At 39.6% G+C, this 19,082-nt stretch overlaps 1 protein-coding gene across 1 annotated transcript in view; it reads left to right on the top strand.

Annotated features, from left to right (window-relative positions):
• Nucleotides 1-18,807, top strand: part of MUC2 (mucin 2, oligomeric mucus/gel-forming) — a 46,761-nt gene extending 27,954 nt beyond the window's left edge. Inside the window, exons 29-51 of the mRNA XM_026850183.1 lie at nt 332-361; nt 734-1,219; nt 2,101-2,367; nt 3,747-4,256; nt 5,693-6,393; nt 7,554-7,728; nt 8,164-8,411; nt 9,510-9,693; nt 9,825-10,029; nt 10,683-10,861; nt 11,113-11,115; nt 11,517-11,586; nt 11,907-12,007; nt 12,173-12,204; nt 12,377-12,554; nt 13,158-13,262; nt 13,854-13,894; nt 14,546-14,668; nt 15,153-15,251; nt 15,900-16,028; nt 16,659-16,698; nt 16,990-17,119; nt 18,561-18,807. Of these exons, the coding sequence (XP_026705984.1) occupies nt 332-361; nt 734-1,219; nt 2,101-2,367; nt 3,747-4,256; nt 5,693-6,393; nt 7,554-7,728; nt 8,164-8,411; nt 9,510-9,693; nt 9,825-10,029; nt 10,683-10,861; nt 11,113-11,115; nt 11,517-11,586; nt 11,907-12,007; nt 12,173-12,204; nt 12,377-12,554; nt 13,158-13,262; nt 13,854-13,894; nt 14,546-14,668; nt 15,153-15,251; nt 15,900-16,028; nt 16,659-16,698; nt 16,990-17,119; nt 18,561-18,807 (4,283 nt within the window). The remainder of the gene's footprint in view (nt 1-331; nt 362-733; nt 1,220-2,100; nt 2,368-3,746; nt 4,257-5,692; nt 6,394-7,553; nt 7,729-8,163; nt 8,412-9,509; nt 9,694-9,824; nt 10,030-10,682; nt 10,862-11,112; nt 11,116-11,516; nt 11,587-11,906; nt 12,008-12,172; nt 12,205-12,376; nt 12,555-13,157; nt 13,263-13,853; nt 13,895-14,545; nt 14,669-15,152; nt 15,252-15,899; nt 16,029-16,658; nt 16,699-16,989; nt 17,120-18,560) is intronic.
• The last annotated feature ends 275 nt before the right edge of the window (nt 18,808-19,082 follow it).

Raw genomic sequence — 19,082 nt, 5'->3', positions numbered from 1 at the left:
AAAATACTTTAAAATAGGATGTAGAAGTATAGGGGCTTATGGCTGACACAGATAGAGCGATACTTATGAATAGTTTTATCACAATACACTAAGAAAGATTTTTAACATTTTGAATTTATTTACTTCTCATGGAAAAAATTGTAACTATAAATGTACAGAGTGACTTTTTAATTCTGTAAAACAAGTTAACATCTCAATATCCATCTGGGGTAGTAGAAATTGTCTCAGTAGTGTCACCAAAAAAAGATAATATATTTAAAACTATTATTATGTATTTTTCTAAAGCTTGAAGATGCTGGATTAATCTTTTTTTTTTTTTTTCCTATTTCAGTTATGTCTACAAGACCTCCAGTAACTATAAGTAAGTTTTAAATATAAAACTAAGTTGTTAAAGAATGTCAAAGGAACATTTAAAGGAAGAGTAAATTAAAGACATCCACTACAGAAAAATATATTTTAAACACAAATAAATACATTTTTTAAATTGCAAAATTATGTTAAGTATAGAGAGAAGAAAGACCTTTAAAGGCTTCAGATTGGTGATTGTATTTTGATGCAAAGCTTCCTCTTGAAAAACCTGGTAATATAGAACCAATTCTAGAACTTTTTTCTCTTGGTAAAAAGAACAAGTTACAGTGCATTACCCTAGTCCTTAATGGAAAAGAATACAAAACTAATCTTCTCAGAATGTGGTCTTTAAGCTCAGATGCTGAATCTCTGTCTTTTCTTTCAGCTCCATGCTTTGGATTAATCTGTAACTGGACTGAGTGGTTTGATGTTAGTAAACCTGAAGAAGATGGTGGTGACTATGAAACCTATGATGCAATAAGAAATGAACATGGAGACAAAATATGTGAAGCTCCTGAAAAAATTGAATGCAGGGCTAAAGAAAAGCCCGATGTGAGCTTAGAGGAACTTGGCCAGAAAGTAGAATGTAATGTTACATATGGACTAATCTGTAAGAATGAGGAGCAAGATCCAACTATGTGGCAACTTTGCTATAATTATGAAATTAGGGTAAACTGTTGTGAGTGGCATGAAATTCCTTGTGAGACTCCACCAACTCTAACACCATCTTCAACAACCACCAGCACAACAGTACTCACCACCACTACCACCAGGCGGCCAACAGCAAGTACCACCACGCCCATACCCACCCCAACCATCACAAGCGAATTCACACCATCAGTCACCACCCCAGTAACTTCAACCTCTCCAGGTATTTAGCAGACCAATTATCTCTGCTCTTGCTTTGCCATAGGAGAAATAAAGGCCTGTTGGTTCCTAAAGGCATGTCATCTCCATGACAGATATTGAGCTGCCAGGAAGTCTTATTGATGCTGGTGTGGAGCTCTCTCCTTCTGCTGGAGAGCAGCTTTCTAGAAGGACCCGTTGTACAAGATTAGCGTAGGCCTTGATTAAGAGTACCATCATTTTAGGCGTTTTCTGGGCAGGGCTATACAGAATTCATTCTCTTTCTCCTGCTTTCCCTCTGTCAGTGCTAAAGTTTGCATGTGGTTATAGATCTAGGAAGGAAGGATTCCCCTGGCAGGCTTTCAGGAAGAGTTTCACTCTGCAGGCTGCTGCTTGCTGCGAAGTGTGGTCTTCAGCTGCCGAGGTCCACTAATACTCTGTAAACCTCTTTATCAGGCCAGCATTGCAGCACGGGGAAATTACATGACCATCAGGCGGGAACATATTTCCATACATGCTTCCTTCCCAGACCACAGCATCCCCTCTCAGTTCTTACTTCATAAGACAGCAAGGTATTCTAAGTAATAGGGTAGAAATAGAAAGCCTCAGAGCCTTACTCCTCCTTATGTCTTAAAATTTGTAGGTATTTTTGGTTTAGTGAGAAGCATATTACATCACTAGTCTCCTTGCTATCAAAGGATTGTCTGGCACTGTCGGTGCACTGATTTTGAACTAGTCTGCTTTCCGGGGGCAAAAAGGTAGACCTAGTGATTCACTGTGGTAAGACTGGACAGACAGCTTTAGTTTTCTGGTAGCTACCTAAGGTGTAACTTGTATTCAGTGTATATTACATCTAACTTATGCATCTTGCACCTCTGTTTTCCCTGTCCCTGTTGTTTCTAACAGCCCCATCTTCATCCACAACGAGCACAGTGTCCTCTACACCTGTATCGACAACCACTACCCCGCTAACACCACCGGAGATTCCCAGCAGCACCACGATGCCCCCCACCAGCACCAGCAGCAGCACCACGATGCCCCCCACCAGCACCACCAGCAGCACCACCAGCAGCACCAGCAGCACCACGATGCCCCCCACCAGCACCACCAGCAGCACCACAGGGAAAACGACGACTGTTACTGTCACAACAACACGACCCCCAACTACTCCAAGTATGTTCCCAGCACCAGTAATAATCACCAAAACCCCGCTGCCTCCAACTCCAGAAGCAATAATCAATTCTCTGGTTCTTTGTCATCTGTTGCTCTGCTATGGGAGAAAACGAGGTTTATTGGCCGCTTAATGTGTGTCTTAAATTTTTCACTTTGAGGGAGTGTAGTTAATGCATGTTTCAAAAAAATTCATAGCATAGTTTGGGTTGGAAGGGATGCATTTAAAGATCTTTTACTCCAACTCCCCTGCTATGTTTTAGCCATCTGACCATTTTTGTGGCCCTCCTCTGGACCCTCTCAAAGAGTTTCATGTTTTTCCTTGTACTGGGGACCCCAGAGCTGGAGGCGGCATTGCAGGTGGGGTCTCACGAGAGTTGGAGTGGAGTGGGTCCTGTACTGAGCTCTCTGGGGGAGAAAGTGCACAACATCTTTCTTGTTCTTGATTCTATGCCTTTGATTATTGGGAGCATTAGGAGGTTTTCCATCCTTTTCTCTTTTCCATCCTCTGCCCAGCTTAGACAGATACTGAAGTGATGGGAAAATCTTGCTTTTGCTGCTGTGGGACCTCGTCCTTCATCTGGAGAGAATGCACTCAGTGGGACCCATGGTGTGCAATGGGAGTGGGGCTTGGTTTTTGGCACTGTCATTTCAGACACTGTTTGGGCACAGCTCTCTGGACTGTCTTCCCGTTCTTCTCTTGCATCGCCTCAGTGGCCATTGCTGCCACTCACCTGCAGTTCTGGCTGTAGGAAACTTTAAAGCTTTTCCCTGGCAGGACTTGGGAAAAGGTTTCAGAGTATGTGTTGCCCCTTGCTATGGACCAAGGCTCTGGGCAGCCAGGTTCTCGCAGTGTTCCCACAAGTGTTGTTCTCCAGCTGTCTGAGCACTGCTGGGAAGCAAGCTGATGTTTTGGCAGCATTGTGTGTCCTGTGCCTGCTTGTTTTGTGGTCACGGCCTTCCCCGGTGTTTGGTTTCTCCCTGAGATAGTGAGAGGGTGTGAGTGGCACGAGAAAGTGAGAGTGTGGTGGGAGTCCCTGCTTAGCCCTTCTCCACCTCGTGTATTGCCCTTATCTGAGTGGTTTTGCACATGGGAAGCCAATACAGCAATGTGCCCTAGGTGCAAGGGGGAGACACACATGGTTTGGCAGTGCCTGCATCCTGACTTGGCCCTAGTATGCTTTGTAGGGTCAAGAAGGGGAGGGCTGCACACACAAGTGATCTTTGCTGTGGCCATGGTTGGCTGACGGGTGTAGCAGTGCACGAGAGGCACCCTTATGTGCAGTGGACGCCCAGAGCACCACCCGCGAGCGTGCTAGTACCCCGGCTTGTTGTCTCTCCTCTGTCGGTTTCTAATTGTTCCTCTTGTTGCTGTCTCTCAGACTGTGAATGCATCTGGACGGACTGGATTGACGTGAGCTACCCAAATAGTTCTGACAGAAACAGTGGTGACTATGAAACCTTTGAGAATATTCTGAAGCACAACTCCTCCTGGGTGTGCGCAAAAGCTGAGAATATTTCATGCAGAGCGGAGCGATTCCCTGAGGTTAACATTGAAGATTTAGGGCAGAAAGTGGAGTGCGATGTTAACACAGGGCTCATCTGTAACAACAGTGATCAGGTCATGGGAGGTATAGTACCAATGCCTGTCTGCCTTAATTATGAGATCAGTCTCTGCTGCGTTCCTGACATACCAGAGTGTATTACAAGTACCACCACGAGTACCACGACAGCACCACCTTCGTCCACAACAAGCACAGTGTCTTCTACACCTGTATCAACAACCACTCCCACACCAACACCACCGGAGACTCCCAGCAGCACCACCAGCACCATGATGCCCCCCAGCAGCACCACCAGCACCATGATGCCCCCCAGCAGCACCACCAGCAGCACCACCAGCAGCAGCAGCAGCACCACGATGCCCCCCACCAGCACCACCAGCAGCACCACAGGGAAAACGACGACTGTTACTGGCACAACAGCAGCAACCCCAAATACTGAAAGCACTTTCTCAACACCAGAAATAAACACCAAAACCCAGCTGCCTCCAACTTCAGAAGCAATAAGTAATTTTCTGCTTCTTTGATATTTGTTGCCTTGCTATGCAAGAAATTAAGGTTTACTGTCAGCTTAATGTGTGACTTAATTTTTCTATTCTGAGAGAGTGTAGTTGATGTATCTTTCCAAAGCACTCATAGAATCATAGAATATTTTGGGTTGGAAGGGATGCATTTAAAGATGTTTTAGTCCAACTCCCCTACTATGAGCAGGTATCTTTCACTACAACAGGTTTTTTAAAGCCTCATTCTTCCTGTCCTTGTATTTTTCTAATGTCTGGGCATCTACAACTTCTATGGGAAAGCTGTTCTAGTGTCTTACCTCTCCCATCATAAAAAAATTTCTTCCTTAAGTTCAATCTATAGCTACTCTTTTTCAGTTTAAAACCATTGCCTCTTGTTCTGTAACTACAGACCTTGGTAAAAAGTCTCTCTCTGTCTTTCTTATAAACCCTACCTCTATACTGAAAGGCCACAATAAGGTCTCCCTGGAGCCTTCTCTTCTCCTGGCTGAACAACCAAACCCAACTTTCTTAGCCTCTCTTCATAGGGGAGATGTTTTAGACATCTGACCATTTCTGTGGCCTTCCTCTGGACCTTCCTAAAGAGTTCGTGTCTTTCCTTGTACTGGGGACCACAAAGCTGGAGGTAGTACTCCAGGTGGGGTCTCACAAGAGTTCAAAACCGTCTTGGAAGGAAAAAGCAGAAAAGTGAATACGGGGTTCCTAGCATTCCAAAATACCGTCTGGGTGAGTAGTCTTAAGGGCCTGAGCATTAGATATGGAACACAAATTGCTTCAGCAACTGCTCAGTTTCATTAGAATCAAATGACTCTGAGCACAATAAATGCTGGTATGAACATGCCACCTGAACTACCACAGGGAACAACGGTTTATCTATAGAATACAGCACAACAGAAATACAGTATTAACGAAAGAGTTCGCTGATCAACTCAATTCCCTAGATTTAGGACTGCTGAACTCTTCTATGCAGTACAAAGTTTTAACAGTACACAGAGCTGTTCCATCTGGCATTAATGGGTCATAAAGTGTTTACATCAATATCTCCCATGCAAAACAGGAGATTTTTAAAAATAATCTGCCTGTTATGCAAAAGCCTTTAGTAAAATACTTTCTGCTTTATTCCTATCTAAACACAATATGCTTAGGTTAGTTGAATTTTATTTTCATATTAGAAAATGAAATGAAATTAATAGCAAAAGCAATATGCCTACTAAAACAAATTATTGTGTCTTCTCTGTCTTAAAGAGGAAACAACAACTCAACCAGGAACACCAACAAAGACAACTACTACAGTTACCCCTTCATCTACCCCATCGACAACAACTAGAACGACAGAAACTGAAAGTACAGTGTCCACGAAAAGCACCACTAGTCAACAGTCAACACCACCAGGACCAACAACCCCAGTGCCAGTCACCACTACTGGAGTCACTGAAACAGGATCAACCACCAAAACCACCCCTTCGACACCCACACCCTCATCACCCACACCCCACAGCACCACAACAGTGACGCCAACATCTACCCAGGAGACCACTACCACCGGGACAGGGAGCCCTCCAACAGGAACGTCTACTGCCACCATCAGCACCACCACCTCTGCACCGTCTTCCCCAGTGTCTACAGCCAGCACTACCCTAACACCACCACCAGGACCAACAACCTCAGTGCCAGTCACAACCTCTGGTACAACTCCAACACAATCTTTTACCACTACTTCAGGAACAACCTCTGTTAGTGTTACGACAGTCACTGCAACCACTACCACCTCGGAAATTACTTCACCTGTCTCAACTACTACTTCTGGCCCAACTGCAACTTCTAGTGCAGTCACTGTTGTAGGGAGTTCTACGTACAGCACAGTTACTCCACCTGGTTTAATTACAAGTCCACCATCAAGCACTCCTGGAAAAAATTGTTCTATTTTACCTAATGAATCTTATGCAGTGAGTAGATTTCATGCAGTTTTTTTTAACCTTCTTCTTTGCATGGAAACTAGACAAATAATTCAATGTTTATAACATACAAAGTCCATGTTAATCTGGATAGAAAATGAAGTATCAGTCCTTTCTATTCCCTTCTGTTTTCTTGGTTATTGGCATGGCTTCCAATGATCTTCAGTTTGATAGCTTATATACTACTATCAGTTTTTCGGGGATAATTTTTAAAAGGCTTTCTTCAAGAGGTTGTATCACTGCTCAATATTTCTCTCTATTGTAGTAAAGCTTTGATGAAGAGGTAACCATGGGTTAAGTGGTTCTAAGGTATCATTTCTATTTCTGCTTTTGAATAGGTTCAGAGTGGGGTAAAGTTGTTTGTGTGTTTACAGTACCGCCCAACAATAAACCACTGGGCTATACTAGTTGAGTCTGGAATGAGGTCATACTTCATCATAGTCTGGTTTCAGGAGAGGACTGTGAAACAGATCACTATATTCAAATGCTCGTGAAATTTGATTTCTGAGATTTTTGGAACCCTCCACATCTGAGACAGACAACCTAATGTTTTCTATATTTCTAAAGCCTCCTCACAGCTTAAATGTCTATCAACTTGCTTAGTAGATCCGCAGGGATAAAAATTATACATGGCTGAAAAACTGGTGGAATATAGAAAAACTGTGTACAGTCAGAATGCATGCACATAATCACCTTAGACATTACTCCCCAAATAGCTTTATTTATCTGTGTCTCTTTGGCTGTTAATCTGTTCTAGGCAATCATGGAAGGGGATTGACCATGTATTGATCACTGATATTGATTGGTGTCTTTCACTGTTGATGAGAGAGGGATAAGATTAGATCAGACGTTTAACTTTTAAATAGCTGAAACTAAAAATGGCAGTTCCCACTTCAGGTTACCGGCTTGACTTTTGTAAGTAATGCTTTTCAGTCAGCAGCTCTCCGTAGTGCTAGTTTATTTTGCAGGCCTTGGCGGTGCTGACTGCTGCACTTCCTTCCCATTTTCATACTTCTGGTGGGCAAAAAATTGACAATAAACATATGGCATTTGAAAACTCTGCAAAAGATATACAGGCATAACCGTTGTCAGTCCCACTGCTTCATAAGGTTTCTGTCTCTCTTCCCCATCCCTTCTCTTTCCAAACACAGCCAGGTGAGTCGTGGTGGCTCTGTGAGTGCTTTCAGGCTATATGTATAGAGGACAATATAATCCAGGTGGTTCCCATAGTCTGTAATCCACCTCCTAAACCTACATGTGCCAATGGGCTTTCTCCTGTGCAAGTCATTGATAAGGATGGATGCTGTTGGCACTGGGAGTGTGATTGTAAGTATATATTTTGTTGAATGTTTTATCTCCTGTGGGAACAATATTACTGTCAAGAGCAACAATATTTATTAAGGGACGAGTATCGCACAAGGCTGTGACACTCAGACTTCCAGTGTTGCTCTGTTTGGTGTGCTTAATTGTTTCTTTTTAGCTAATCAGGAGCTTAAATTACCATAATTGCTACATAACTGGAGTGAATTTAGCCTTTTTCTCCATTGTCTATCAGAAATATCAGATGACCTGTGCCCTGAAATTACCTGCTTTTCTCTGTTAATGATGAGTTCTAGATAATGAGCTCATGCTTTGACATATACTCTCTAAAAATCTAAACATTTAAGTTAGATGAGATGAATCCCACACAGATTTTGTTTGTAGTCTGATCTGATCCTGTAAGTTGCCATAAGAAGCTAACCTAGCTGTACATTTCTGTAGGCTACTGCACTGGCTGGGGAGACCCACATTACATGACTTTTGATGGACTGTACTACAGTTATCAAGGGAATTGTACATACGTCCTTGTGGAGGAGATTAATAAGAAAGTTGACAACTTTGGTGTCTACATCGATAACTACCATTGTGATACACGGGATGTAGTCTCCTGTCCTCGAACACTCATTGTGAGACACGAGACTCAGGAAGTGCGCATGGCAACAGTCAAACCAAATACTCTACAAGTAGAGGTACTGGATAATGTTACCTTTGGTTTCTTGATTGAGAACATATTCACAGTGTTAGAAAAAAAATTAAAATGAATCCGTGGTTTAGATTTAATACCAGTTTGGATTATAAAATAGGACATCTCTGAAAGTCTGCTTTTTTTGGCTCTGAATATAGGGGAAAATTTCCACAACTTCTTCCCTTTTTAAGCTCAAGTATTTACAGTGCCTCATCTCTCCTAAATACACAGATATGGACAAATTGCTGAGTTAAGGATATAAAATAAATTAATTTATAATTAATATTAATGTAACAGAAGAAGAAAATAAATATTGAATGGGAGTATACAATGTAAACTAGGCATAACAATAAAGTACTGGGCTTAAACATTTTTTAGAAGTACCATTACTAGCTTTGATTGGTGTCACCTTTTTAATTTTTCAGAATAGGGGCACTTATGCATTTGTTTTGTTGATAAATATGATGGCCTGTCTTTGGGTCTTCAAAATTGTGTAAGAAGAGTTCATTTTCAGGCTTTTATGGGGTTTATTTTTGTACGTTACTGTGTGGGAATATTACAAGTTAAATTGCATCATATTTATGAAAATTTGCAACATTTAGACCTCTACAAAGCAAGGAAACCTACCACTGCTGATTGAAAGTAGTGGTGTTAGATCCATAGGCATATCACGGCTACTGCATTTAAATAAATGATACAGATTTTGGCTTATTTCTTTCATTTAATTTTCCTACAAGCGTGTTCCCTTTATGCCAAGAAAATTAAAACAGTGTGCACAAGGAATTTAGGAGAATTTTATATTGCACGTTCACAGGGTGTCCTCAATGCCATAGTCACTCTAATAAATCTGTTGAGTGTTGTAATTTAGCTGGTTTAAACTCTGAATTTTAGCCTGGTTTATCAGCGGCTCATAGGCCTATTCTTTGATTCAGAAATTTTAACTTTCCAGTAACATAAAAAGAAACACAGGGATACTTTTTACAAACTTAAATCATGTTATTTGCCTTTACATTCTACCTCTAATGCAAAGTGATGAACAGCCAATGGTTTTCTAAAGTCAAACTAAATAAAAGCCTCTTTTCTGTTCTCTTTTATCTATTAGGTGACAGTAAACAAACAGGCAGTGGCTTTGCCTTATAAAAAATTTGGCTTGAATATCTATGAGTCAGGAATAAATCGTGTAGTGGAAATCCCTGAACTAAAGATGAATGTGACCTACAACGGCTTGTCCTTTTCCATCAGAATGCCCTACAGCCTGTTTGGTAACAACACTCATGGACAGTGTGGTAAGGCTTACTCTTGTAATATTCGTTCTCTCAGAAAACCACAGACAGATAATCGACAGCCTTGCCACAATGATGAATGGAATTTCATAGCAAATCTGTGAGTGAATTCTTTCTCCCGTTACCAATTTTAGGTACTTGCAATAACAACACGGCAGATGACTGCATGTTGCCGAATGGAAAAATTGCAGAAAACTGTCAAACCATGGCAGATCATTGGCAAGTTGTTGATCCCTCCAAACCACAGTGCTCTCCAGGCCTGATTCCTACCAAAGCACCTATCACAACCCCAGTGAAGCCTTGCAAAGAATCTCTCATCTGCGAGCTACTTCTGGGAAGGTAGACATTCCTCTGGGGTTTATAAGGCTTTGATCTTCAAATTAAGGGGCAATTTTAGGATTAATTTCTCAATAAAAAGTGTTTCTAACTATTGCTCCATTTCTTGTAGCTTTGTGAGTTGCTTCCATTCTTTTTACTGTTTCTAGATGTCATTCTTTGCTGACAGTTTGCTTCCAACCCTCTGGCTGCTACATTAACCTTTTTTCATGTTCTCATGCTATTCTATGCTGTCTGCTCCCCATTGTCCTATGCTCTTGCCTTTTCCCACACTCAGCAGAAACCAGAGTCCAACTGAAAACAAAGATCTGCATTTTTAGAATGTCGTGTTAGAATTTAAAAAAAAAAAAAAACAAAACGACCAAAACCAAAACCAAAAAAACCAAAACCACAAATATCTTTAGAAAAAGTAGTTCATGTTTACAGTTGATAATATTCATGTAGCTCCTGGACAGAAAATATTGGTGCCTGAGTGTTTTGTAGGTGAGGGGAGAACGTTCTAATCTATGTTGAAAGGTTACAATCCAGATAAGTGCTCTTAGTGAAAATGTCTCACTAATAGTCCTTGTTCACATCTCCTTAATCACCATGTTATATACTTTGAAGAATTTATGGATTATTCAATAACTAATAATGATAAATATTTCTGCCTCTAGTGTGTTTGAGCCATGCCATGGCTTTGTCCAGCCTGAAAAGTACTATGCAGCCTGCGTTTTTGATAGCTGTGTGCTTCCCAACTTAGACCTGGAATGCTCAAGTCTGCAGATCTATGCTGCCACCTGTGCTGATCAAAGTGTGTGCATTGACTGGAGAAGTCACACCAATGGTGTTTGCTGTAAGTATTTTGCTGTTTATCTTGAACTATTAGGGAAGCTTATGTGGAACTTTTTCAGCAATAATGTCCTAACAGTAAGTCATATTGCTTTCTGAGCAATGAAGATATCAATAAATCACACCAGATACTTTCCTTAAGTAATTTTATAGGTAACATTTTTAACAATGGAAATTATAAATGAGCCTGCAAAAATATACATCTATTGACTGTTCCGGAAATACCTGTATCAGTAGATACATTTTTGTACATAGGCAGTTTTGTGCTTTGCAGGCATCAGCAGATCACTCTGTATTTAGTGCAATATGAATTCATTTTCAGCTGTAGCAAGATGACAGAAAGTAGGAATACACTACCCTCTGAGAACTTGTGCAAAAGAGACTGAAATGATGAAAAAAAATGTAATCAAGATGTAGACTCTTGGCTTTATCTCCTTAATGTAAAGTATGGTGCTACATCCCTATGGCTAAATCGAGTAAGATAATTTCATTCAGAATCACGAGTCTGATATCTGGGTTTTTTTCCTCTTTGCTTCTCAAGACTGTCAAAGATACACAGGAAAATGAGTAGTCAGTGTTTAATTTCTTGGCATAAGGTCATGGGGCTTTTATATGATATTGTTATTGAGCTCTTCCTCCTTTTTATTCTCCCATTCCAGCTTATAAATGCCCCTCAGATAAAGAATACAGAGCATGTGGTCCTCTTATAGAGACAACCTGCAAATCAAGGTAAATAATTTCTTCACTGTTAGTTATAGTTCATACAACTGTTCAGTCACATGTAATGAACAGGTGGATGAGAGAAATCAGCCTCCTGTCATGTCTTAAATTGATTGTCAGATTTGGTACCACTATTCTCTTGGTCCTAAATATGTATGCCTGCACTGTTTATGTTGTTTGGCTATGGCAAACATGAACACTGACGATCCCTAAATCACAAACGTGTGGACCATTTGCCCCTGTATCTCCAGTGAAAAGTTATTTGGCACAATCCTCCTCCCCATGCCTATGAAACTCTTGGTGTTCATCTGACCTTTTGTCTCATGCAGTCAACAAAACGAAACTTCAACTAAACAAGTGGAGGGCTGTTTCTGTCCTAATGGAACAATGCTGTATGACTCTGGTGTGGACGTCTGCGTGAAAACCTGTGGTGAGTATTACTGCTTCACTTGGATGTGTGTTTGTTTCCTCTTTGTTATTTCCTTCTCAATGTATGCAACATAGATCTGACTGCATGCAGTACTCATACAGCAAATAGTAGAGATGTCTGCTGTTATATGAGTGGTAATGGACATTTATTTTTATATTTTCACAGGCTGTGTTGGAGTGGATAAGATACCAAGAGAGGTACGCTGCCATATGCTTTTGTATTTCAAGTAGAGGCTGGGGGTGAGGAGAGGAGACTGGTCTCCAACCGATGCAGCCTTGTTTTGTGGTGTCCCAGCTTTTCGTTCCTGTTCTTACTTCTGTTCTTTTTAATTGGTAACCCCATAATCACTCTATTTTTCTTTTCTGACAGTTTGGGGAAAGGTTTACTATAGACTGTCAGGACTGTATTTGCCTGGAAGGTGGAAGTGGCATTGTGTGTGAGCCTCATGAATGTGCCAAACCAAATAAGACCAGTTGTGACGGAGAAGGCTTCTATGAGGTCAATGAAGTCAATTCTGAAGACTTCTGCTGCCCCATCGTCACCTGTAGTGAGTTTATGCTTTTGTTTCTAATCTTTCTATATCTTTTAGGAACAGAAAGAAAAAGAGAACTGAACTAGCTTAGCACCAGAGACCTGCAGCAGGGAGTCACAAAACAGTATCTCTCCTCATGTGTTCCTCCACTGTTAGGGAAAGCATGTTTTAATATCACAGTGATTCAGCATAACTGAATTTACAGTTATGGGATTCAAAGTAACTGAGTCTATAGTTACAGAGTTCAGAACCACATTTTATTCAAGTAAAATGCAGATAGATTATGGAATTCTATGTGGATATTCATTTTAAAGCAGTTGCCTATAACCTTGGAGACAGTAACTGTTGTCCTCTTCTATCCTGCAAAGAATTGTGATACATTTTTACACTTGGTTATTACATAGTAGAAAAAGTTTCATAAACTAGTGCAGTCCTCCAGTCCAGTGCCTGAATTTGCTAGGAAAAATATGTTTTCTTTCTGCAATTTGTTTCTTTGAAGAGGATCTGGACTGTTTCCTAGCAATGGAAAGTCTATCCTAAGATAGACTAAGATAGATGCCCATTTCTAGTAGCTGTGATTTAGTGTACTTTCTGACCTTTTTTTTTTTTTTCCCCCAGAATGCAATACAAGCTTGTGCACAGCTAAAGCCCCCAAATGTAAACTGGGATTTGAAGTTCATTCTCATATTCCCAGTGGTCATTGCTGTCCTGTGTACGAGTGTGGTAAGTCCCTTGGAAATATACTACAATTATTAGCATTATATATTACATAATTTAGTATCACAGTGAAACTGTATGCAATAGCCTATTGAAAGAGGAATTACACAGTCAGATTCTACAAACTGTTTACTATTAACATTGGTTACTACTGCTGTGATTATGAAGGGCAGCTATGAAATCAGATATAGCTCAGGTGGCTCAAGTTCAGTTTTATTGGTTGTAAATACATGGGAAGAAAGCTGCAAAATTAACTAGGACTGTAGTCTTACCTTAATCTAGCAAAATGTCCCTGTAAGCATCCCCAGTAGAATATAGCTTTACAAATTGTAATTAAAACAAGGAACCACTTGTACCTTTTAAGTGGACGTTCTTGGCTATGGGTTGGATTGTGTATACTGGGCTGAATCTTCCTCCCTTTTTGCACATGCAGTATTTACATATTCATACGTGCTCCCAGAAATGAGGAATAACCAATATATTTGACCATATTCATATATGATTCATTGTGGAAGAAATTAGCTTGACTAGAGTGGGGTGAAAATATTTTCTTATTTTTTCCCCTATGTAACCACCTAACTTCTTGTTTGTTAACAGTTCCCAAAAGGGTTTGTGTACATCAGAATGCTGAGTTCTTGGTAAGTTTCTTTTTCAACAGTCTTCTGAAGATGCTTAAAAGACCAGTTAATATACTTTATCAGAAGTTCTATGAGGAGGGTTATATAGTACAATCAATATTTTATAATTTTTTTAAATTCCTGTCAGGAGTTCATCAATTTTACAAAGCCTGTATCTTATCTGAAAAGGTTACTGTGTATGAAAGAGACCAAAGAGTTGTTTGTATATCTGTATCAGAGAGAGATTTGGGTTTAGAGTTAGTGTGCATGCATTTTTAAAAGTCAATCCACATCTGCTCTTAGCACATTATTGAAGTTTTAAGACTCTACTTTTAAAAATGAGAAGATTTGTAAATAAGTATTATTCTAAACAGACTTAGATTCCTAATAAATTTTGTTGGGTCTAGTAATTGTTTTATTACAGATATTTGTACACCTGTCTTTTTAATATCTGAGTTCATCATTGCTATATAGGACTTCAGTAAAGACACATGATAAATTAAATCCAGTATTTCAAATGTTGTCTTCATAAATGGCTAGCCAAATACATATCCAATAGTCTTTATGATTGTTTCCTTTGTTATTGCTTTTTTGAAAAGTAAGAAATGTCTGTCACACATGTCATATCTCATTAAAATATCAACCTTTTTTTTTTTTTCTTAAAATTTATAGCCCAATTCCTCAGTCTTTGTGGATAAATGTCAGAATTGTTTCTGCACTAATGAAGTTAATGTCAGCACTCAACTGAACATAATCTCATGTGAACATATTCCGTGCAACACATACTGTGAACCGGTAAGTGACAAACTTAAGCAAAAAAACCCCAAACCTAAACAAAACAAAAAAAAAAAAAACCAAAACAAATGTACATTAAAAATAGTTTGATCAATGAGTTATAAGCAAAGGACAGGAGCAGAAATTCAGAGTCCAACTCCAGCGCTGATGCCAACTGTCTGTGAGCAATCTATTGCTTGAAGCTTGATTGTGTAACTTACAGAATTTCATTCACATTGGGATGATTAGCTGGGAAATTTCTGTGGAGAAATTAATGGAATGGTATTTAATTATTAGGAATATTTTTTATAGTGCTTTAATTTATTCCATCCATAGCCTGCTTTTATTACTTGTCTTCCGTTGGGTTGGAACACAGAAAGGCACAGAAAGGCACAAATCTAGAGTGCATGTCAAAGCATAATCAGTTAATTCATTAGCATGTTTTCATTTATTTCTCAAAAATGAATGTATTGTGCTTTCATTTTTAATTAATTTTAATATCTAGGGATATGAACATCAACCAGTGCAAGGTGAATGTTGTGGAAAATGTGTGCAGACTAAGTGTGTTATACGTACAGCACATAATTCGCAACTCATTTTGAGTGTAAGTATGCTCTACATCTTACATCTCTATCAAATTTGTAAAGTTTCCCCTTTCAGAGAGGGAACGTCTCCTTGTCAGAAGTAAGGCTTATTGTAAGTTTGCACCTGAAAGGTCAGAGGCTCACCTAAAGCAAAGCCTATCTACAATTTTTTTGGCCTGGAGGAAGGACCCATTAAATCAAATTTTCTGGAAGTCTCTTCCTGTAATGACAAATGCAATGCCATTGGAAGGATTTTTCTTGCAATGTCTGGAAGCTTGGGCTTTTTTATATTATTTGATTTCTGTGTACTGAAAAACACTGGTAAAAGCTGCATATGAAACAATTTTATTACCCCTGTAGGGTGAAAGGTTAGAATTGTTCTTAATTACCATATAATAGTTCAGCTTTCCCTAGGCAAAATCCATTGATGAGTTTTTTTAATAACTCTAAATACTTTGGAGGGGTTTTTCTTTTCCAAGGGAAATCCCATGTAAAATTGAAGATTCTATCCACATACTGCAATAAAAGTAATAACCTGTATCCAAAACAGCCATTAGCCTAAAAATAATTGTCTGGGAAACAAGAAGAAAGTCATTATCAGAGGACAGGAAAATTTCTGTCGGAGCTCCCGTCAACTTTCCTTGTTACATTTTGTATTTTGCTTGCAGCCTGGAGAGTTTAAAAATGATCCCTACAACAACTGCACCATTTATAGCTGTGTAAAAGTCCACAACCAATTTGTCTCTTCCACATCTGAGATTACCTGCCCAGCATTCAATGAGGAAAGCTGCAAACCTGTAAGTAAATATAGAAAACTTACCCTCTAGTCAATGTATAGATCACTTCAGTGCAGCCATCTAACTAGAAACAAACATCAAATTAAGCTCTGACGACCTTTCACCAGTTTCTCAGTCCCAAGGGCAAAAGTTTCTGCTGCATCCAAGCACAGACCTACAGAGAGTATAAAATAAGATATCTGGGTGAGAGTTCAAGGCTTATAACTGCCAGCTGTCTCTCAGTAGCCAAGCTCTGAGATATAAAATCCTCACTGACTGCTCTGTGTGGTGTCCTGTCAGAACAAGAACCATGTGTGATGAATGTGACAGAAATACAAATCTTCAGTCAGTAGGCTGCTAGTAATATGGTGCATAGTCCCCGAGAAAACATTTTTTGGAATTGTTTCTAAGAAAAAAATTGTATAATGTTAACTGTAGACTTCCTTCCAAGCATTATTTCCACAATCCCTTGTAAATCGGTAGATTTCAAGTCTTGAAGAGAGCATTATCTCTATTTATTCAGATCAACACTACAGTTTTTGATGGTTATTTCCAGTCATTGAGAAATTGCTCTCCTCAGTTATTGGTCTAAAAGTCTCTTTAATATAGTAAAAGAAAATAATATTGTTTTTTATTTCTTTGTTCTTTTAGGGAACAATTACATTCTTACCTAACGGTTGTTGCAAAACCTGTAAGTATGCCAGTGTACCTGAATCAACAATGCAGAGAATGAATTTTCCTCTTAGATCACCCTATTGTCCAGCCATAGAAGCTGATCTGTTCGTGTTTAAATAGATAGTTCTATGTTTATGTTTGTCATTCCAAGCATTCACTGTCCAATCTCTCCGGGAAAGTTTAAACTGAAGCAGAAAGACCACTTAAGACAATTCTTCGAGTGCACTAGTGAAGCCCAGAGAGTACTGAACTGCAAGGAACTTCGGGAACTATTTCACTGAAACTATTTTCTAATCTGTCCCTACAGGTGCACCTCTGGATAGTACATCACCATGCACTGTCCGTGAGAGAAAAGACTTCATTGTCCATAAGGGCTGCCGTTCTGTGGACAGAGTTGTCATGACTGAATGTGAAGGAACATGTGGAACCTTCTCACTGTAAGTAAACTGATCGGACAATGAGATTTTAATTCTGCCGGCACAGAGTGTGTTTATATTAAAGGGACAATAAATAGGTAGACTACATTATGGTAGAGGACCTGAAACTATCAACTCTCTGAACCATGGGCACAAAATCATTAAATCTGTGGCTGAACAGTTGATTCATCCTAATAGAAAGCAGAAAAGTGTATTAACTCAGCTTGGGACACAAACAGCTATAGTAAGGTCTATTAATCTATTAAGAGCTGGCTTGGCTGTCATTTGTGTCAGACTACCTTGATCTTCATCATAGAAGAAAATGGGTTATTTCCTGTAATGGGAATGAGCCCAGAGATCAGCCAGATCCGATGCTCATAAGCTGAAAAGCTGCTTCTCAGTATTTAATGTCTGAAATGAAATACAGACACATCTTCCAAAGGAAGATTCAAACATGCACAAATTTTACACAGTAAAGAAATTAGAAAAGAAATGCTTTAGGGGTGGTGAGAGTAGAGTAGTTTCCCTGGACATTTTTATGTGAAATGAGAGAATCTACAAAAAGGTGGCTAGTAGGACACCTGGTACTGAGCTATTAAAATAGTGGAAAAACATAATTCTAACCCCCCAAAGAAACGGTGACATGATGCCTATCATTGAGTATGGCACAGGGCACCTTACATGGGAGAAAACTGATCTTTAGTCTCAGATTGAACCCCAGTTAGCAAGGGGGTTTATTAGGATTTTGAAATACCTTATCATCTTAGAACCTCGTTGTGGTGACCTCTGCACACAAAAAGAAGAAAAAGATGGCACTTGACACAGTTTATAGCCTGATATTGACAGATTCTTCATGTTAGGAATGGTGTTTGGGAAGCTGTTGAACACAGGGCTGCAAAAAATACTTTGCTGTGAGATAGGAATAGAAAGAGCTGCTGCTTCCCCTTCCTGTTAACACTGACTGGTTTGGGACATGCATTTTGATTTACACGACGCAATTGTAGCCCTTGTAGCAAATTAATTGATGTGATGCCATTGTAGGTGGAATTGTAGCCACTTGTCTATGCAGTTTTCTTATTCAGGTCAGGACATTGTCCTTAATTGTTGATCTGGTGTATTTAACATCCATCAGCACTGGGATGGTGAGAGGAATCTAAGAAAACTGGGCTCCTTCAACTCACCCATTTTTTTTTACTAGGACTTTGATACCAATTGTTTTACCAGAAAAAAGTCTCAGCAAATGCAATGATTTTTAAAAGCATATTGTTATAACCACTGCTCTCTCAGATGAGCTTAACATTTCCATTAGCTACAACTGTGACTCTTCTACATATTATTCCAAACCTCTCCGACTCTTCTACATATTATTCCAAACCTCTCCCAGGAGTTTTGTACCTAACTTCACCCTCTCTGTATGCTGGCTTTTGGCACAGAGTAATGTTGCCATTTTCCATGTTAACAGATACTCTGCTGAGGCCAATTCCATGGACCACAAATGTTCCTGCTGCAGGGAATCAAAGACTACTGTGAAGAAAGTGATCCTGAAATGCCCTAATGGGCATTCCATTTCCCATAAGTATATATATGTGGAAAGCTGCAGCTGCCAAGACACCACATGCGGCACATCACACTCTAGAGAGTCGCAGAGCAAAGAAGAAAATGACACTTTGAACCGTATCAAGAGGGCCATCAGCTTAACATCACAGTGAAGGGGAAAAAACCTACCAGCATTCGACTAAAAGGACTATGCACCATTCCCATCTTCCTTGGCTGCTTTTGAACTTTGCTTTTCCCAGTTCCTTTATCCTGTTTGTTCTCTGATTGTTTTTAACAGTGCTCTATTTATTTGTGCGCAAAATAAGAACACAAAATTGTATTCTTCCAAGTGCACAGCCTTTTGGATCCTTTTATAATCAGTTTATTTTCTCCTAGTGATTAAAAGCACATTTCAAAAAACATGGGGTTTGTACTTATTCACGTGCTG

This window comes from Athene cunicularia, assembly GCF_003259725.1.
Source record: "Athene cunicularia isolate RWA chromosome 5 unlocalized genomic scaffold, athCun1 chr5_part2, whole genome shotgun sequence".
Taxonomy (NCBI): domain Eukaryota; kingdom Metazoa; phylum Chordata; class Aves; order Strigiformes; family Strigidae; genus Athene; species Athene cunicularia.
This window is presented reverse-complemented; position numbering and strand designations above follow the sequence as displayed.